General features: G+C 37.4%; 1 protein-coding gene across 1 annotated transcript in view; it reads right to left on the minus strand.

Annotated features, from left to right (window-relative positions):
- The window catches only part of CNTNAP2 (contactin associated protein 2), a 1,324,851-nt gene extending 1,310,808 nt beyond the window's left edge, over positions 1-14,043 (minus strand). The window contains exons 1-2 of the mRNA XM_008697394.2: positions 13,964-14,043; positions 12,923-13,071 (exon numbers count right to left, since the gene is read on the minus strand). Of these exons, the coding sequence (XP_008695616.2) occupies positions 12,923-13,071; positions 13,964-14,043 (229 nt within the window). The remainder of the gene's footprint in view (positions 1-12,922; positions 13,072-13,963) is intronic.
- Positions 14,044-22,264: the final 8,221 nt, after the last annotated feature.

Genomic DNA, 22,264 nt, shown 5'->3' on the forward strand with positions numbered 1-22,264 from the left:
ATGCCTTGTAACCAGCTCAAATATTATTCCACTTTTTCCTAAAGAAAAACTCATGTAGGCAGGGAAGACATGTGGAAAATAGAAGAGTGAGTGATTTGAAGTCAGAAGAGATTGTTTCAAATGCTCAAATCTCCTTTCTGCTAGCTGCGGTCTTGGGCAGGAGTCTAGAGTTTCGTGAATTTACGTTTTCTTACCCATAGAACTGAGTTTATTCTAAATTCTTTCCCAGGGTTTTTGTGGGGATCAGATGAGAGAATGTGTCCATGCCAGCACTGGTCTCAACGTCTGAGTATCTACTCTATGTGGGGCATCATGCTGGGTGTTGGGTATCCATGGACGCATGAGACACAGGACTTGTGTCAACTCATAACCAGCATCACGTGGTCAGGCAAATATGTATATAATACAACATGCTAAGTTCTAAAATAGAAAAAACACACCTCAAAAAACGGAGAGGGATACCATGTCTAGCCATCAGTGATGACTTGTTGGAAAGGGGACACCTGTCCCCACTACTGGAGGGCAAACAACATTAGCACATTGAAGCTGTGTCTATAGGACAATCTATATAATAAAAATAATAAATAGGGAAGTGCTTATAATTTAACACATTGAAGCTGTGTCTGTAGGACAATCTATATAATAAAAATAATAAAAAGGGAAGTGCTTATAATTTAACACCATTTGAACTTAGGTGGGAAAGATTGGGGTGGGGGTAGGCAAGGGGGATGACCCCTGGTTTTCTTGGCCTCCCTGGGACTCATTTGTTTTGAATTAGGAGCCCTTCCATGATGAGGAAAGGGTCATCATATCTGTCGTGTCTAAATCTTCCTCCAGTTGGTACCATTTCAGAACTCGGATATTGATCATCTTCCTTCTGGGAATTCTACTTGGCCCTATGGGAACGTATGGCCTTAGCAACATGTAAGAAGAAGAAACTCTAGCAATCACTCATGAATGTCTAGTATCACAGAAGCATAGAAACTACAGAAGCATGTGGTTTCAACCTCTACTTTCCCTAAAACACTCAGGGAGGAAGAGAAGGAAAGTAAACAAGGGTTTTCATCACCTTAACGGTGAAGACTGTAAGGCTTATCTAGTATTCTGAGCGTCATGTGAAGGCAAAACAAACAAAAAACTCAAATTAATAATCCACTAAAATACATATGTGCCAGACACTGACTAGGGAAAAATCCATAAAAATGTGTAATTACACATTGTCCATACATATACTTAGGCACGAACCTTTTAGTACAAAATAAAAACGTACAACATGAATTCCTTGCATTGTGAAGAAAATAAAAATAGCTAAGAAAAAGTAAAATAAAAGTGACCTCTTGGTGAAAACCTGAGGAATAAAGCTTTCTACATTTTGAGTTTACATTTTAATGTTAAAGAGACAAGAACTATAAAAGTAGACTGTCTTAAATGTCATGGTTTATTGTCAGCAGTATTCATGTCAAGCATATATCTTGGTTTTAAAGCAAGGGGAGAGTAAACAATGTTGATTGCTCATTTGCAGAATATAGAAAAGGCAGTAGGCTAAGAAAGGCTGAACTGCTTTGAATCGTTATTAGTGGCAATATTTTCAGAATTAGTTTTGGACAGCATGAGTATAAAAGAGAGGAAATTCTATTTTTTTAAATTCTTCTCAAAGAAAAATGTGAGAAAAGAGTCATTCATTTGCTAAAGGTATTAAGACAAGGGTCTAATTCATTCTAATAAGTATGACCTAACCAGGTTGCTAATAGAGCCATTACTAAATTAAATCCTCTCAGTAGCCTCGGAAATGATTTGGCCTGTTTTTTTCTTTTTTTCTCTTCTTGAGTGACATAAGGGGAAAGAAGCAAAGAGACAAAATTCATGCAACTTTCTCTGTTCATAGAAGAATACAGTAGTCCTCCCAGTCCATGGTTTCCCTTTCTGTGGTTTTAGTCACCCATGGTCAATCATTGTCTGGAAGCAGACGTCCACTTTCTGACATATCACCAGAAGGTCATTACTAGCCTAACACTATGTGGCAATGCCTATGTCATTTGCCCCACTTCTTATCATCACCCAGGCATTTTATCATCTCACATCATCACAAGAAGAAGAAGGGTGAGGATAGTACGAGAAGCTATGGGAGAGGGAGACCACGCTCACATGAATTTTACTACAATATATTGTTATAAGTATTCTATTTTATTATTAGTTATTGCTGTTAATCTCTTATTGTGCCTAATTTATAAATTTATCACAGGTATGTATGTATGAGACAAAACATAGTATATCTGGAGTTCAGTACTAGCCACGGTTTGGGGCATCCACCGGGGGTCTTGGGACATATCCCCCACAGATAAAGGAGGGCTACTGTAGATACTGAAGAATGATGGGGAGTCACTCATCTGGTATAGAGGAAATGTCATTATAGGATCGGAAGTATATTTTTCATATGCCTGTTTTTTTTGTCCTAACCTTGTTGGATGAATGGATCCTGTGTGCAGTGCCCCTCACCGGGGAGTGTCCTTCAGAGGATCAGCTGATGTGAGTGTCCCAGATAGTGACTGGTGGACACGCTCTGCTCATTCCTGGCCTTTGCTTTTTCCTCTTAGTTTACGCTGCTACAACTGACTCAGAGAATGTACTCCTTATAAGCCACGCACAAGATATAAGGACTGATAGAATGGTTCTGTTACCCAAAGGCACCTGTTACCAGTTGGATGCCGCAGCTCAAACTGAAGGCTCCATCCGTGAAAGGAATATCCTGAGTTAAGAGAGGCATGCTTTACTAGTTGGACATCATTATCCTGATGGTAACTGTTTCACAATTTTGAAAGCATTGGGAGAACTCGATACGTCAGGGCCACTTCCCAATTGTTCGACATGTCTATTCTAAAAAACAGAAAATATTCTGTTTTAATTTACAATGACAATGCAATGTTTGCTACTGTTATTTATTACCCATTATTGCGTGGACCTAAAGGTAGCTACATCAGTGATTAAATAACTTGTGAGGTAATTTTTTGGAAACTGAAAAATGTTAGCAAATACTCACTCTTGGTTTAACGAGTCATGCCAACATAGAAGCAATGAGCATTTGAAGTTTAAAAAGAATATAATAATATGTACAATAAATATGATTCAATATATTCATTCAGATAATATTCTTTGAGAGTTGAACATGTGTGCGATTCTATGTTAAAGAAATATCTTTGAGATTGTGTGAAGAATTCTATTTTAAGATGGATACTTCAGATACGGTACAAATCATTCATGTAAATTCTCCACCTACTTGGCAGAGATGTGAAAAATATTAAAGCCTCTCTTTGAACAAAATCAGCAAATATCAAAAGGATAACTGAACATTTAATCTCCAAAATATACAATTGGCATGTATTCTGGAATGGTTTAGAAAGAAATACTCAATTTGTAAAATCTTTATTTGATAAATAGTTTCTCCCATTTATCCTGGCTATTTTTAATATTATTTAATGGAAAGCATGTCTACGCACAGAGGAACAAGTATGGACCACTAAGAATCTGCAGTGTTCCATTCAGATAAAAACCAAGACATTATGATCAATCTTGGCTATAAGGTGAGGTGTTGCGAGATGATCTAGTCCAAGTTTCTCAGGACAGAAGCGAGGTAATTGGGACAACTAAGCGAAGAGGGGAAGTGGCCCAAGATCTCCCCAAAGGCGCAAGGGAAACCTACTTCCTCTAATTCCGTACCAAGGAATCTATAAAGATATACTTAGTCTGTACATCTCCTCAAAATAAATATTTATTTAAGTATATTTCTTTGTTCATGCAGATGTGAATTTTCCCACTCCATATGTCCTAAACTTTATAGGGCAAGTACCAAACAGCATGGGTTTCAATATTGTGTGTAAAGGAAAATTACCAAAAATATATTACAAAAATATATTATAAATATCTGAATTGATTAGTCACAATTTCCCATTCTTTTAGACAATTGGCTATTGATATTGTGACAAAGGAGGGTGTTAGAGAATTAATATCCCAGGGCCATTTCAAAGATGGTAGCAGTGGTTACTTTAATAATAACTGTTTATTCCACCTCATGATTCTCTTAGTGGCCATTTTTTAAAAAGATTTGTTTACTTACTTGAGAGAGAGGGAGAAGAGGGGCAGAGAGAGGGAATCTTCAAGCAGACTCCCCTCTGAGCACAGAGCCCGATGAAGGGCTCGATCCCACAACCCATGAGATCATGACCTGACCTGAAACCAACAGTTGGACGCTTAACAGGTTGAGCCACCCAGGCGCATTTTAAGATATTTGCTACAAACATAGTAAACTAGAAACTTCCTAAAAATAATTAACTAAAAAATTGTTCCTCTCAAATGCCCCAAGTCGAAAAACTCCCTCTCTCCAATTAATTCTACAAAAATCCTATCCATCATACTATTATCAAAGAGCCTTTAAAAGTAGTAATTTCACAAAGATAGTAGTGAACCCATGGGACACATCTGTACTTCTAAGTATATTAAGCAAACCCTGTTTAAAACCCATGATGTGTAGACTGTTTGGTTAGATTTTAAAAAAGCATTTCCCAAAGTGAACGTGTATTCTGCTGGACCCAAGATGCTGCAGGGTACGGAAGTTCTGACTCCCCTAGAGAGGACCCCAGAATACAAGGGTTTGCCCGGAGGATTTTATTGTGAAAATGAGCGTATATGTGCGTGTTCCTAGCACATATTAACATCACACATTTCGGGAAACAGTGTTCTAGGGGAAATGCTACAAAATCCAGCATGGATTTCTATAGGGAACATAAAAGAAGGTATTCAAATTCCAACGTTATAAAATACAATGCCACAGCGGAAACATAGCAATATTATTTGCAAATTAAAAAGGCATGTCTAAACAAATTTATGAGTCATTCCCTGGTGACTATGCTTTCAGCATTCTATCATTTTTTTTTTTTTTTTAAGATTTTATTCACCTATTCAACAGAGATAGAGACAGCCAGCGAGAGAGGGAACACAGCAGGGGGAGTAGGAGAGGAAGAAGCAGGCTCCTAGAGGAGGAGCCCGATGTGGGGCTCGATCCCAGAACGCCGGGACCACGCCCCGAGCCGAAGGCAGACGCTTAACCGCCGTGCCACCCAGGCGCCCCAGAATTCTATCATTTTTAACAGTGTCAATGATACAAATGTATCCTGTATTGCACAATGAATTTTTTAAAGCTCCCACTAAAGCCCAAATTTTGATTTGTATTGGAGAATTAAAGTAAAAAGAATAAATTAAAACTTACAATGCTAGTTAGAAGGTAACTCTCATTCAACCAGAAGGGCGAATACAAAGACCTACTGATGACTTTAGAAAAAATCGTTTTTAAAAAATAGCCAGAATTTCTTGGGCTGAGGAGGGAAAATATTTGTTATTCTCCCTAATGTCTCGAACAATTATTTTCGGCTTTCCTGAGGATCATAGAGTGAATAAATATTATATTGGACTCTATACAATCTAATTCAAATGATATAAAGATAATCAGAACAAAATAACACAAATCACTGGCATAAATTCACTTGAAATGGAAGGAGTTTAAGGAGAAGAGAGTTGGGGAACATTTAAGTTAATGTTAACAGAGTCTGATTATGCAAAACTTATTAAAATTATTTAAAATGTTCTTTTATTAATCTTTCAATCATTATGATATTTTTCTTAGATGATGGTAGGGGAAATACATACACACGTTGGTAAATATGCAAATTCCAGCAATCACTTTGTAGGGAGGTGTTGCTTTTGTAACGACAAGAGTAATGTATTCACTTGCTTTGAAATACTAGTACCTGCACTGTTGCTTTTGGGAGTTGAGGGTAATTGGTGGGAAAGAAAATAATATTTCATTGCAACACAGATTGTGTAGACTTTCATTTAATCTTCACAACAGGTTTGTTATACTGTATAGTTGATTCCATTCTAAAATATAAATAGGGGGCCCACACTTGCAAGATTACCCTGGTGTAATTATTAATAGAATCTTGCACTGTCAAAGTTCCTGATTTGGATGAGAGGTTGTATAGTAGACATAGAAATTAGGAAGCTGAGATGCAGAGAAATTGATATTGACTAATCCCATGCTCATCCTTGGTTGATTCCATATTGGAATCTAGTTATGCTTGAATACAAGTCATTCTCTCTTCACTGCTCAGCACTGCATCAGAGCTGGCAAAGTCAGCAGGTGTTTTCAGGGGAGTAATTCAAAGATGAAGAAGTATGGCCAATCCAAATAGGAACGGCAAATATTCTAAAATGCTACATTAGAAAATCAGTCCTCAAGATTCTCCTGCTCCCAAGGATCTGCTCTTAAAGGCAAATTCCCCTGGAAGAAAGAACACTTACAAATACCGAATTCATACTAAAGTAATAATGAATGCTCAATGAATGGGAAAAGGAGCAGATTAAGAGAAACAGTAAGTGGTAGAGGCTGGAGAGGGGAGGGGGAATGTTGGAATGGAATCTGCCAAAACACAGAAGTTCAGTGGGGGGGGGGAGGGAGAGGCCTGGGTGGCTCAGTCAGTTAAGCATCTGCCTTCAGCTCAGGTCATGATCTCAGGGTCCTAGGATCAAGCCCCAAGTCGGGCTCCCCACTCAGCAGGGAGTCTGCTTCTCCCTCTTCCTCTGCTCCTCCCCCCACTCATGCATGCTCTCTCTCTCAAATAAATAAATAAAATCTTAAGAAAATAGTTCAACAATTGGGAACTCAGTCTATTTCATAATTTAAGCCTTGATGTTATAGCGTAAGGGAAGAGTTTCCTAATAAAGGTTAAGAATGCTGCCAGAAGGGGGCAGTATGGAACAGGAATGGGTCAGGGACTGGAGCTAGCAGAGGAGGAATTACTGACACAAAGAGGGACAATGTCCTCCCGGAAGCATTGTGATTGCTTTCCCAGCTCATAGTGTATCAGTTACTGTTTAATTAGTAGTGACAGATCCTTTGAATATTTAAAGCAGAGCAGGCAAGAAAAGAAAGCAGAGGAAGAAGAGGTATTTTACAAATGTAACTCAGGCACAGGAGATTGAGGGTGCAATAAAGGGGAGAAAAGTGTCTTTCCCAGAAGCAGGAAAGACCTCTGAAGAGCAGAGTGAGGTATGATTATTTGCTGAGCCACGCAGGAGCCTGAAAGAGGTGTTCCAACACGTGTAAGTATGGAAGTGTATGCACAGGAGATTGGTATTATGCTAATCACTAAAGCTCCCTCTTGGCCAACAGGAGGCAGAAAATGATCAGGGCCATGATTTGACCAAGCCATGTTCTCAAGGCATGGTGGCAATTATTAACTTCAGTGGTGTCTTTTAAGGGAAGGTAAAGACTGTAGTTCTTTTTAAGATACACGTGTGGACATTAAGAGATCTGTTCCAGCAGTCTTTCCAGATGTCTATTATACACATATTCCTCCCAGAAGTGATTATCAATTATGTGGCTTACAAATGCAATCTGTTCTCCCTGCTGGAAGAAATAAAGGGTAAATATCCTCAAAACAACACCACCACAACACCTCTCTGCCCTTTGGTTTAATAGAGAAGATGACAGGTTCCTAAAATGGAAGGAATAGCCAGGAAGCCAATCTTTAAAAGAAGTCTCTGAAGAGCGTCAAGTATTGAAGGATCCACTGAGGAAAAGTAAATGGTAAGACGGTGAAAAGACAGAAAAGTATTCAAGACCCACATCACTCAAGAAACTCTGAGCTTTCATGACTGGATTGCTCTGGCTATAAGCATACATCAAACTTGGCTTATGTCTTCCAGCTCTTTTTAGGTTCTATCTTTAGGCTAATTCCAGTGCAGCACCAATATTGCTTCATCTGGCAAAATCGAGCATGAAGAACTCTAATCTGTGGTCAGTGGAGGGAGAAGAGGACCACGTGACAGAATGATGACCCCGTGGGGCAGGAAAAAGAGGATGAACTAGAAAGTTGAAAAGTCTGGGGGAAGAAATGATTGGCATCTCTAACTTAACATTCTATCTAACAAGGTTGTTGTGAAGATCAACGGACATTTAGAACATCTTATAATCTGTAAAATGCTATATAAATGTAAGGCAGTATGCTCCGCACATGGGACTCTCAAAGGTTTAACATCTTTGCTAACCTTTGGAAAGATTAACCCGTGTAATTGCTATTGACTTGGAATGACACAAGAATGGGACGCCTTTAGTGAATTAAGAACAGGGAGATAAATCCAGAAGATAGATCACTGAGGGTTGGTATTTTTATAAAACAAACAAGCAAAAACAAAACCCATAAAGCAGTAGGCTCCAAAAGACATCACCGAATTATATGTGGATTTTCCACATAAGCATCACATGTCTCCCCAGTTTTGTCATAAATTGGCCCCTGACATCAAGGTTGTAGCAGATGGATTTATACTGTGGGGAACCCAAAAACTAAACTCATTTTTTTGAATACATGTCAATCTGTCATCTGAATGTATATTTGCATTATAATCTGATTTTCTATGTATTCAAAAACTCAATCTCTCCAAAATGTATTTGAGGAATATCATTTAAATAAATGATAAAACTTGAAGCAATGTTAATCAACATAATGCTCAAATGAATTTGTTCTTTTCTGTATTTGTATAATTGGCAAGTTATATTATTTTATCCTTCTCTGTTAGTACATGATCTTCTTGCTTTCAGATGCTTATATAGTGTATGCGTATGATGATTCTTGCCAATAGTGAAGTAAGAAAATATATATCCAGCAAGATATATATATATATACAAAATAGATATATAAATGTATAAACATATATAAATATATAAATGTACATAAATATATAGACATGAAAATAGAAAGATTTATATATTTTATATAAATACATCTTTATTTTTTATTTTTATATAAATACACATAAAGATATATATCTTTATATCTATAAATATATATTAAAAAGATATATATATTTTTTTATTTACTCCCTTTGGAATTCTCTGTTGCCTTTACCTATCTTTGAGAAGTGTAATATTTTGCTACACTAACAAAAAATCTATTCTTAATCAATGTGGGTTATTAGCCATTTATACCTTAGTATAAATTTCAATTAACATGGCTCCTCTCCCAAGAACATTTGCATATGAACTTTGTTAGGGTAAAAAAAGTTCTGTTTATTATGAAAATAACCATATGTAGATTTCTTTTTTTTTTCCTTTTTTTTTTTTTTTTTTTTTTCTTGTAGAGGAGATAACCTTCCTCTCTGATGCTTGCTACCTTGACCCAACTGAGGTCATCAACTAGGGTTAAGGCTAGCCCTGCACAGGGGGGTCTTATATAAACCTTCAGAGGTAGAGTGGCATGAGGAGTGGAGATATAACCAGTTTGTGACAGTCCTGAACAGTCAGGTAGATAGTATGTGATGGAGCAGGGGAGGAAGTTATACGCAAGTATACATAGGATACCACTGATAAGCAAAAGGGGTCTTTGGGGGGCCAAAAAGTAAGTAACTTAAGCCCCGGAATGACAAATGTTGATAAAATGGGCGATAAGCAAGTGTAAATCTATAACTACAGCACAGACAATGCTTCCTGCCAGAGAACTCGCACCTCATGCCTTCGTCCCCATGCATGACAATGTATTGTATCAAGAGTCAGAGATAAGCTGCTGGTCAAACCACTAGAAAACCATAAATTTTGTTTATAGTCTTTTGCTTTTGAAATAACTTTCATTTTGGAAATACACTGTGTCTATAAATCTATCTACATAAATATGTAGGTATAAATATTTACATTCTATAAACTAGAGAAACCTATTATTAAAAAAAGTAAAGACATTCTTCAAATCCCACCCTCCAGGTTAAAAAAAAAGTTAACTCTTAGAAGTTTAATTTCAGATACTTTACATATGAGTAGATAAATAGGTAAATAGCTCTAAATAATTCAAGGTGGCATCTTGTACTATTTTAAAACAAACAAAAAACACTTTAATAAAACTACTTGCATAAGAACAAAAACAACAAAAGAAACTACGGAGGTTTCTTCATAAGAGACATAGCTTCCTAAAAAAAAATCAAAGACAACATAAATTTACATTTAAAGTTACCGTGTCTAGTGGCCTCCTGTTCCGAAAGATTAGGGGGGAAAAGGCATACATTTTTTAATTTCCATAATTTGGTATTTTTACATTCTCACATCTATAAAAATTATTCTCTGTTCTACATCTGTAGTTCCTAAATTGTTTATTTATGGTCTACACTTAAATGGATTCACTGCTCAGTACCGGGCATCTGACCATGGTTTCTCTATTCTTTTTATTTCACACATCTCATTGTTGATTATATTATATCATTTGTGTTCCCATAGAGGTTATATGCTTGAAGCAAGCTGACTTGCCCAGATTCTCTGGGTATAAAATTCATCAGTCATATTTTCCTATGAAACTTTCTAAGGAAATATTCTATGACTCTATTTCCTCTCATTAAAGTTGATCTCTCAATGTCAGGACTTCCTTTAGGGAATATTATATGCCCTTGACATCTAGGAATATATGTATCATTTCTTTTGTCTTGTATAGTTTGCTCCAGATTGGCTGGCCTAACATCATAATTATTATTTGGGTATGGCCAGTTCCTTGTTACACGACTTTCTACTTATATTGTTTGCTTGTTTTTAGTGACTTATATAGAAAAGGAATGAATTAAAATTCTCTTTACTTTGACATCTTCAAGCAAAATTTTGATAACTTATAGTAACTCACCAACTCTGTCATGACCATAACATGACAGATATCATATTATAAAAAGAGCAGCCACATAGATACAGAGAACAGACGTGGTTCCCAGAGGGGGTTCGCAGTGAAGTGGGTGAAAAAGGTCAAAAGGTATCAATTTCCCGTTATAAAAGAAGTCATATAGCTAACAATACCGTACTACATATTCGGAAGTTGCTAATAGATCTTAAGAGTCCACATCACAAGAAAAAAAATTGTAACTATGCATGAAGAGAGATGTGAACTAGACTTATTGTGGTGATCATTTTGCAATATATATAAAATCATTATACTGTGCACCTGAAACTAATGTTACATACCAATTATACCAGAATTTTAAAAAGAGGAAAATGAACTGCAAAAAAAGAGCAGCTAATTAATACTACTTTAAAATCAAAACAGTCTATATTTTAAAATTTGTATTCCTTAGCATGGAGGACATTAGGAGAAGGAAGGGAAAAATGAAGGGGAGTGGAAATCAGAAGGGGAGATGAACCATGAGAGACTATGGCCTACAGGAAACAAACTGAGGGTTTAAGAGGGGAGGGGGTGGGGGGATGGGCTAACTGGGTGGTGAGTATTAAGGAGGGCACATATTGCATAGAGCACTGGGTGTTATATGCAAACGATGAATCATGGAACACTATATCAAAAAATAATGATGTACTGTATGCTGACTAATATAATAAAATTTTAAAAAATGTGTATTCCTCCACTTTTGCCTGTGTATCTGTCTTTCATCAAGTCTTTTACTAATTAAGGTGTCTTCATACACCTGTGAATTTCTGTATATATCATTCTACACTTTGCTTACCTATTTTCTTCTCCCTTTTGGCCTTTCTGAATCTCTGTGATATCTCTTTCTCCCTTTTCACATGTCATTTTTTCTTCCTTCTCTTTCTTCTTCTTTTTTTTTTTTTTTAAGATTTTATTGGGGAGTGGGAGAGGAAGAAGCAGGCTCATAGCGGAGGAGCCTGATGTGGGGCTCGATCCCATAACGCCGGGATCACGCCCTGAGCCAAAGGCAGACGCTTAACCACTGTGCCACCCAGGCGCCCCTTCTCTTTCTTCTTTTTATCTCCTCTTTTGGGTTCACCCTGTTCTTTTTTTTTTTTTTTTTTTACTTTTTCTTCTTTATGTTTTTTTCCTCTGTCTCTCCTTCCCTCCCTCCCATGCTTTCTTCCTTCTTTTTTTTTTTTTTTAAAGATTTTATTTATTTATTTGACAGAGATAGAGAGACAGCCAACGAGAGAGGGAACACAAGCAGGGGGAGTGGGAGAGGAAGAAGCAGGCTCCTAGCGGAGGAGCCTGATGTGGGGCTCGATCCCATAACGCCGGGATCACGCCCTGAGCTGAAGGCAGACACTTAACCGCTGTGCCACCCAGGTGCCCCTGCTTTCTTCCTTCTATCTATATTTTTTTCCTTGAATTGGCTGTGATGTGAGTTCTGTATTTCCAGTTTTACTGAAGACAAATTATGGTCCTTGTGGGTTGATTCATATTTATCCAAGAAAATATTTTTTCTTTTCTTTTTAAGTTGTCATTCATTGTTATTTATATCAGTGTTCCTTTGAAGCAAGAGAGTTTTTAAGTTTCTGTCCTTAATCATATTTTCTTTTATTCTCTACGGATTGCTGTCCACTTTGAAACTACCATTTACTAATTAATACTACTACTTTAAAATCCAAACCTCAAAGTTTAGTTGCAAATGTATAACTATTTTTTACAATGGCTTTAATAATAAAATTAAAGTCTCAGCACTGGGGGCAGAAATTACCAAGGATAACTTTTTTTATTCTATATTTTCAATAGATATAGTTTATATGTTATTAAAAACAAAAAATAAAGTAGTAAATACAGAGTATTTTCTCATTCACTGTATACATATTTGAAATCAATTCATTTGACTTTTTTAAAATGATTTTCCGATTAATAAGAACTTCCTTAAGTCAGAATTTTTATATCGTTTGGAATTCATTATCATGTACAACTCCAAAAATTCTTCCTCTTTAATTTACCGTCTCTTACTTCCAGCCCAAATTTTCCTATATCACTCCCTGATAGTGACTACAAAAGAGGTTTATCGTATCTATGAGTTGTCTGCTAATAGTTATTGTACAATAAAATGTATTTTAGAAATGCAGTTTTAAATATAACGTGTTCTCGTTTAACACATTTACTGACAAAGGATATAAAGTGTTCCTTACCCCCTCGCTTGTTGATCTTGGCATAGCCCGGAGAATAGCTCCCAGACATGGAGGACGAGCTGCTGAAAGCTACATGGGGGAGTCCAGACACAAGTGGCTCATCACATTTTTCTGAAAAGAAAAGAGAAAAGAGAAAGATTAAATATTTTAAAATAATGACTGGTATGTTTTAGTTAAAATAATTGTTGAATACAGTACAAATGTCAAAGTCTATGATACAACATTAAGCAAACGATCAGAATTTAGACAATTCAACTGTGATAATATAAACTCCTGCTTTTTAAGAGTTGTAGCTATGACAAAATGCTTTATGCTGAAGGGCCTCAATGCAGACCTGCTAAGAATCATGAGGAAAGGTGGTGGTGTTTATTTAACAGGCTTTGGAAAAGCCAGCATCCTCTGGAAATCCTCGGGGATTTATTCATCATAGGGGTAGGGGATTAGAAACATTGATTAGAAACACAGAAATTGGAGGAGAGAGACTAGGAGGAATCCTCCCAAGGCTAAAAAAGCCTAAGAAATAGGGGTCAGTAAGAGAGAACAAGAACAATCACCACTCTGAAAAGTACTGCCATCTGAAAAATTAACCAGTTCCCATCATTCTCGACCGATCAACTGCATTGGAACCAGATGATCCCTTGATTCTTCACTTGGCTTCAACGGCCATTAAGTTTCTGTGTTTCCTCCTTCCTCACTACTGCTTACTCTGATTCCTTCAATGGATCTCTCTCATTTTCCTAATGTCTAAATGTTAAAGTGCTCAGGACTCAACTCTTGGATTTCTTCTGGGTCCATGCACGCTCTCTGGGAAACTGCATCAGGAGTTGTGTGTTCTCATTCTGGAATATCCCAAATCCTACACCCTCACATCACCTGTCCAAGTGGCCACCAATGATCACTTGCGGAAGACTGAATAGTCTTCCTCCTTCCTCCCTTGCTTTTCTATCGTTCTGCCCACATCAGCCTAAGGGATGCTTACAAATATAAGTGGGCAGGGGGCTCCTATGCTCACAATATCCACTGGCTCCTGCTCTCAATCACTCAGAATAAAGTCTGTGGCACTCCAATGGCCCACGGTGGCCACCGGACTGGTCGTATCTCTCTCCAGCATCCTTGTCCATTGTTGTCCACCACTAGAGCCCTCTTCCTCTTACTGCAACATCAGCCAATTCCTGCCATGGCCTTCGAGATTACTCTTCCAGCTACCTCAAGGCTCTTCCCTCTGGTCTCTGCTCAAAGTCACCTTCACTGGGGCAGATAGGCTTCTCCAGTCCACCCAGCTAAACGAGCACGATACTACTATCACTCTCAGTCCCCACTTCTGTTTTCTTTTCCCTCATAGCACTCAGAGACCCCTGGCATGTATGTTTTTACTCATTTGTTTGGTTTCCTTTCTCTCCCACTAGAATGGATGCTCTATGAGAATCAAGTTTTTGATAGTTTGCTTAATGCTTACTCTCTAGTGATGGGAACCATACCCAGCACTTGGCACACACTCTAAAAACATTCATAGAATGAATGAATGAGTGAATGAGAAAAAGAACGAATGAAACCTGACAGTTGCACAGTCCCAAAACACACTGCCGAACTACAAGATGGCACACTACCTAATTGTTAGAGAGGAGGTCTTCAGTCCTCCACAAATGTTTACACATGCTCAGTACTGTTGAGTAAGACAGAGTTACACTACATGTTCGAGAATGCTTTCTACCTCAGATATTTATAAATGGAAGAAAAATTAAGCAACAGAAGGAATGAACTAGTTTTCTTGAAAAGTCACTCAAGTAAAGTCCCCAGTGATACTGGGGAAATGAATTATTATTCATTATCTCACCACTCAAGTGTGTACAAATCCGAAGTTAAAAATGAACATATCCATCCTCGTTAAATATAGTTAGAGTTCTTATTTTTCTTAGTTATACAGCAAGTACCTCTGGGAAATATGGCATCTGCATATGAATATATTTCCCAGAAAGCTAAATGTAAAAGGATGAAAAGATGAACATAAAATTTATTTTTAAGGGATCAATTCATGAAGTGAGAATCTACAGTGAAGGATTTTGTCTTAATTGTTAAAAATCTTTACTATTCAAGTTAGCTGCCACTGAACACAAATATAAAATCTTGATTTCTTAAGTGCTGACTCTTCTAAATCTAACTTTTTAATAACCTTTTGACGAAAGTTCTGCATTTACTTGGAGTGATCATTAGTTCCAAATTTCCCATTTTATTAGGAATGTGCTAACGTGCATTCGCGAATGCAGATGATACTGACAACATTCCTGTCGTGGAATCTATGTTTTAGTGGGAACTAAAAACTAACTAAAACAAAAGCAAAGAGGTAAAAGCAAAATAGTGAATTTATAGTATGATACGGTGAAAAATACTACAGACACATTAAATATGAAAGAAGGGGCTGCTGTTTGGGGGATAAGGTAGAGATAGAGAATGGCTATTTTTGCTGCTTTGTCAAGGAAAGTCTCTTGCATTAGGGGACATCTGAATAGTTATCTGAAGGAAATGAGGTGAGCTCTGTTAGAAATCAATAAGATCATGCAGGCAGAAGCATTTTCTAGTCTATAAACCTTCTCAATAGGGCAAGCTTATGCCTGACAATGAGTGACTCATTTTCCAAAACTGAACATTCAATGCATATATAGTGTTACATTGAAAGTAATTAAAATGAAGTTGATGAATAATTGATTAAATGATCCATTAGCTAGTTTAAATTTAGAACTTAAATATAGCATGTATAAAACCTAAACATAGTTTATCCTTATTATATCTAATCATGTTGTACTTCCACAACCAATTGATCATCGTCAGACTGAATTTTAAATTTTTTGTTAAGAAATCATATAAATCAGAATAACAAAATTATAATAAAATTGGGATCAGGTAAGCTAAGAGCATATAAGAAATTTTGTGTGTGTGTTTTTTTTTAAGTGGCCACAAAATTATTAGCAGAATTAAACATTGGCTATATTACATCCTTCTAAATTGAGATACATAATCCATAACCACATATTTAAGTAAGAAAAAAATGCTACATGTACTGTATGTTCTCCTGGAAGACTTTAATCAAAATGTTTATTGAGATCTTACTCTGTGCCTTGCACTGTTCTAGCTACTTCGGGCAATTAAAAAAATAACCCATTTTCCCCATGAGTCCAATAATATATAGACCCACATAAAGTAATTAGACATGAAATAAGAGGATAATATCAAACAGTTTGTAATTCAGTGCTGAACAAAATAAAATCAAATACTGAAAATAATAGATACATTTAAAATGCAGGGCTGTTGTTTATTGAGTTGCTAGTTACTACTGGCTCCAACATAAATGTGTGACTTTTGAGTATGTAACTTAACCCACTTTCTACAGATGACTCACTCATAATAGGAGCACATTAGCTAACCTTCTCTCAAGCTCTAAAAACTCCAAGCATTGTCAAGTACAGGAGCCAACGCACTATGCCCTACAGGCCAAAATGTGGCCCCCAGCTTGCTTTTGTAAATAAAGTTTTATTGGAACTCAGCCATGCTCCCTCATTTATGTATTATCTATGGCTGCTTTCAAATACACAGCAGAATGTCACAAAAAGAGACCATATAAGCTCTAAAGCTAAAATATTTGCTATCTGACATTTTACAGAAAAAAATTTTCCAACCTCTGCTCTAATATGACAAATATTCCAGGTATCCACAAAGAAGAATGAATAATCATCACTTATGGTAATAGGTAACACATAAATAATGAACATGACCCTAAGAATTGAGGGAATATAGACAGGTGGAAAGAGGGCTAACAACATTCTAGAAAGAGGGAACAGCTCACTCAAGCAAAATTACAGAGGCCACAATGGGTATCAGATTTCCCAACGTGGTTGTAGCAGCATGCTGTGCACGTACGTATTGCATGCTGACTCCTGTGATGAACTAGCCATTTTTATTTCCAACTGTAATAATGGTTATTATGCATTATATATTCCAAAGAGTCAGCTTGCTTGTTGTGTTAGAACATGTGTCAATATTCTGCAGACATTAAATATTAGTAAACCAGGCAAACTCCTGGAGTAAGAATTTTTATAGAGGAGGAGAAGGACAAGGAGGAGGTGTAGAGACAGAGAGAGAGAGAGATAGAAAAGTGAGAGAGAGAGAGAGACAGAGACAGAGACAGAGACTGCTAACATTTGAAATAATTCAGGATTGTATTTTCCCATAGTGATATGTCTTCCAAGACTACGGCCACACAACTACGCAAATATTTGGTCTCCAGTGTACTTCCCTTCCAGGGAATCTTGGATGAAAACTAAAGAAGCAGATGGGCCTTGAGTTTTATTTTCACACAATTTCAATCAATCAGGAAGTCAGACTAACTCTAAGAATTCTGTACTAATTCAAGCTGGAACAGAGAAGATTATTGACAAATAAGGATGACACCGCTGTTGCCCTTCACCTAAGACAACCTGGCTGAGAGGGACCTACAACAAGCTGGCTGAGAGGGGTCTCTGTCGGCAAAGGGATACGGGCAGGAATTTACAAGGTCAAAGAACTTTAAAATGCCTGCAATTAACATTAAAGATGGCATTCAAACATATCTCTGATTAAAAATAATGTTGGAGGGGCGCCTGGGTGGCTCAGTCCTTAAGCATCTGCCTTCAGCTCAGGGCATGATCCCACAGTCCTGGGATCAAGCCACACATCAGGCTCCTCCGCTGGGAGCCTGCTTCTTCCTCTCCCACTTCCCCTGCCTGTGTTCCCTCTCTCAGTGGCTGTCTCTATCTGTCTGTCAAATAAATAAATAAAATCTTTAATAATAATAACAATACTAATGTTAGAGAATTTTCACCGCATACTGTCTTTTAAATATATGTTTTCTATCACACATTTGGAAACCTAAGCCTGATACACAGGAAACAAGAACAAAGGACTCCAGAATGAGTCAGTGCTCTCAGGACAGCAATTCTAGCAACATCCTCATTCATGCTTTACTAGAAAAGCCACTGTGAAAGGCACATTCTCAGGTCTCTTTATGTCCTGTGCCTTCAATTCCTAACTTTTGAAGCCGGAGCTACCTTCCCTCTACCTGCACGTTGACCCTGCCTCAGGTTTTATGACCCCTCCTCTCCATAGTTAGGACAAATTTAAGAGGCCAGAGCTCCCTCTGACCTCCTCTCTTTCCAATCAATAGGCTCCTGCCTTGCTCCTGATGGCCAAACTACATTGAATTACAAGTTGGGTCATTGTGATTTTTACCCTCACTGGCCACGCCGTCATATCTCAGTTCCACCCAGAGATGTTCTGTCTCTCTGCAGTCTTCATTTCCGGGCCCCGAGTCCCATCTCAGGGCTCCAGGACTGCATCTTGCTTCCTGCTCCTAAATTTCCTTACGCTCTGTCTGCTCACCCGCATGCCTGACTGTTGCCAATTATTTTATTCACCTGCCTGAGTATGCCACTACCTGTGAATCCTCCTAAAGGTTATTGTGTCCAACCCACTGCTCACTATGTTATCCCCTGGTCCCATTTGCCTGACTTCCCAGGCATTGCTTCAAAGACAGTGGGGAAATGCCCTGAACAAAAAAGCATTGTTTCTCATCTAGCCTAATGGACAGTTTCAGGATTTGCGGGAAAAGGAGACTGACGTCTTGATTCAGGTGTTTCTTGAGTCATCACCAAGGTCCGTCTAGCCCCTTCGGGTCTTCAGGAAGCGGCATCACTTGCCTCACTCTGACCAAGGGAAGACTTGGATGGGATCTAGCATCTCCAGAGGTCAGACACTTTATTCCCAAGATTGTGATTGCTTTTTCTCATTTCCTCTTCAATAAAGAAAGAAAGGGAGAAAGAAGAAAAGAAAGACAGAGAGGAAGGAAGGAAGGGAGGGAGGGAGGAAAGGCACAGCAGGAACAATAACCTTACAATGTTTCTTTACAGCTGTGGCAGACACACTATTTTTATTTCCCATAAATTTGGGCAGCTGATTACAGAACTATTTTGTTTTGATGCACTTGGAAGCATGGTGCTTTGTCTCTCATCAGCGTGCATTACTTGAATAGGCGCTATATTTTTCACCTCGGAATCTTGCTAACTTTAGCATTCTGTTAAAAACCAAAAACAAACTTAGATCCTTCCATATGTCATCTGTGGAAATCTCATACCCCGATTACTTCTCTTTATAGAAAGGGTGTTATCATATCTGGAGGCTAAACTTTGTTTAACTTTAACAATTTATATTATGTAATATTCAAATATTGAGTTACTTCTTTAAAAACATATGGAAAGTATGGGTAATAAAAACACAACGTTCTCTTTCAGTATTTTTTTTTTTTTGTAAAATTTTGTTTACATAGTTGAGGTCGACTGTTTTTTAACTTACCATCTACTACATATTTTTCTTGGGACAGCTGCGACTTTCAGAGATATTCTGAGGTTGAGGTTTCCCTAATACTAGCACAGGAGAGAGAACACGTTCTGCACAGACAAAAGAACTAGATTTTCTCTCTAAGCCATGAATCTGAAGGACTTAATTTAATTTTATCTTACCCACAGTCTCCTCAGTTTTTCCATTATTTCAAAAATTCTTTCCCAGTTTTGAATCAGTTGTCCTATGATTCTCAAATCATAGCAATAGAAATTAAGCAGTTTAAAAATCAGTGTCATAGGAGTATACTAGAAAAATATTCGCTTTTCCTTTGGGCAAAAACACCATTGACTCTAACTCATCTCTTATTTTATATGTCTTTGCTTAAATCATATTGTCTTTCTTTTCACTGGAAATGACAGTCATTATTTTCCTGATCCTGTTTTGTTTTCAAAGAACCGGAAGACTCTTGGTATTTCTAACATAACACTCTCATCCTGTATCATTGAAAAGCTATTGTGATGAGTATTTGTTTATATTTTGATCTCCTTGCTACATGCTGGTCTCTTCTGAAAGGAAGGGGACTTGCTTACATTTTCCATGTGTTGAATACAGAGCACATAGTGGGTATTCTTCAAAACTTTGACAAATATTGAACACAATCAGTATGATAACTTATGACAGGAATAAATTCAATCAAATTAGATCAAATTTATTTCCTCTTCCCTCTTGTAGGTCCAATAGCCATGCTCAGAAAAAAATTTTAAAGTAGTAAAGCTAGAACATCGGTCACGTTTGCAAGAATCGTTGTAAATCATATTGGAAATTGTCTGGTCTGCATGTACCAAGGGCGAATTACTTTGAGACTTGTAGTTCAAATTTTGCTGGACATTTAACAGCTGCAGCATATTTCTGACAGATGGTATAACAGATGAATCCGTTTCAAATTATCTCCTGAACTGTTATATACTAGAAAAAAATAGATTTGTGAGGCTTTTTAAAAAATAACTTAAATTTTTGTCTCCTCTGAATTGATCTTCTGATTTTATAGAAGTAAGTCCTATCACACAAAACAACAAAAATCAAATTTTACCCTTTGTGTAGTCTAGAGAAGTTTTTGAAAATTTAATGTATGCTACTTCATGCAAAAAACTGAAATGGTATTTAAAAATAGAATCAACCATTTGCCCTAGAACCAGGCGGAGGTTGTCATCTCTAAAACAATGGTTACAGTGGCCTTTCTTTTTTTAACTCAAGTTCTACTGTCTCATAAGAAGGCAGAGCTACCTTACGCTTTTAATAAACTGACAATATTGAACAGTGTCAAGGTCAATTGCAACATGACTAAATGAACTTGAGCACTCTTAAAGCTTTCATTGACAATCTTCCTATGGATGAGGCTCTTTGGATTGCGATTTGTTGGTCCACTGGCAAGTGTCTCGTTTTTTGACTCTTTCGTTTCATTAACTGGATAATAAAAGACAGAGTTTTAACAATAAGATGCGATGTGCTTATTGACAACCGAGTCTATCTCCTAGACTACTTAACCACTTCTACTTTTAAATAATTGACTAAAGCACTATACATAAACATCCTCCAGTGTTCCTGGCTCAAGTCACTTCAGATTAGATCATGCACTCAACTGGTACGAAGTAAACAGTGGAGCACCAGAGAGCCAGGCGAAGCTGAAGAAGAAGTTTAAACTAAGTGACAGGGGCGCCTGGGTGGCGCAGTCGTTAAGCGTCTGCCTTCGGCTCAGGGAGTGATCCCAGCGTTCTGGGATCGAGCCCTACATCAGGCTCCTCTGCTGGGAGCCTGCTTCTTCCTCTCCCACTCCCCCTGCTTGTGTTCCCTCTCTCGCTGGCTGTCTCTATCTCTGTCGAATAAATAAAATAAAATCTAAAATAAATAAATAAATAAATAAATAAATAAATAAACTAAGTGACAAACACTATGGTAGATTCAGTTAAAGAAACGTAGGCTATGAAATGGCATTTGTAATATAATACTAAATTTATGAAGTCTATCTTTATAGATGAATAAATGGCTAAAAGAACATATAAGCCAAAATGTTAACCATGATGTCACATTGGTTATTGATAATTTTAAGTTTTATTTTCCTCTATGTTTCCTACTTTTTTGAAATGTTCTTTAATTAATGTGCACTGATATTATAATAATATATGAAAAATGAATAGTAGTAAGGATAACTGCCCAGTGATGATGAGTGCAAAGAAGATATGCTTCATTTGTTCATCTAACAATTATTTGAGTGCCCACAGTAGGGATACAACAGGAAGCAACACAGAGTTTTATATTTAATAAACAATAAATTTAAAAATTCATGGTATGTAAGCTAGTGATAATTATTATGGGGGAAATAGAGCAGGGAAGGAAGACAAGGCACCTGTTGGGTGCTGGGTGGGCATGAGTGCCCTTTACATTAGAAGTCCAAGAAGACCTCATTAATAAGATCATTTTTAGCAGAAAAGTCATGGAGAAGAGGGAACAAGCCATATTGTATTATCTGCTATCTGTGGAATGGTAGTTCCGGGTCAAGAAACCAAGTGAGGAAGCCCAGAAACAGGGGCAGGCTAAGCACGTGCAAAGACCTCAGGGAGCCAGCCCTGGGTGGATGAAGCAGGAGGAGCACGGAGTAAACAGAGTGGAAGAGGTCAGGAAGGCGCAGAGTGGAAGGGGGGAGGGCTGGGTGTCTAGGGCCTTGTAGGGGATTGTAAGCCATTGGGCTTTAGTGACATTCAAAGATTGGAAGCCCTTGACAGCAGAAAATGTGATATTTTACTAAATTCATTATGAAGGAAGTGCAAATTTAATGTAAATGGTGTTGTTTTTCTTTTTAAGATATTTTTTAGAGCAATTTTAGATTTAGAGTAAAATTGAGAGGAAGGGTCAGGGATGTGCCATACATTCTGTCCTCCTACACATACACAGTTGCCTCTCCAGAATGTGATTTTTTTG

This window comes from Ursus maritimus, unplaced genomic scaffold (assembly GCF_017311325.1).
Source record: "Ursus maritimus isolate PB19 unplaced genomic scaffold, ASM1731132v1 scaffold_3, whole genome shotgun sequence".
Classification (NCBI taxonomy): domain Eukaryota; kingdom Metazoa; phylum Chordata; class Mammalia; order Carnivora; family Ursidae; genus Ursus; species Ursus maritimus.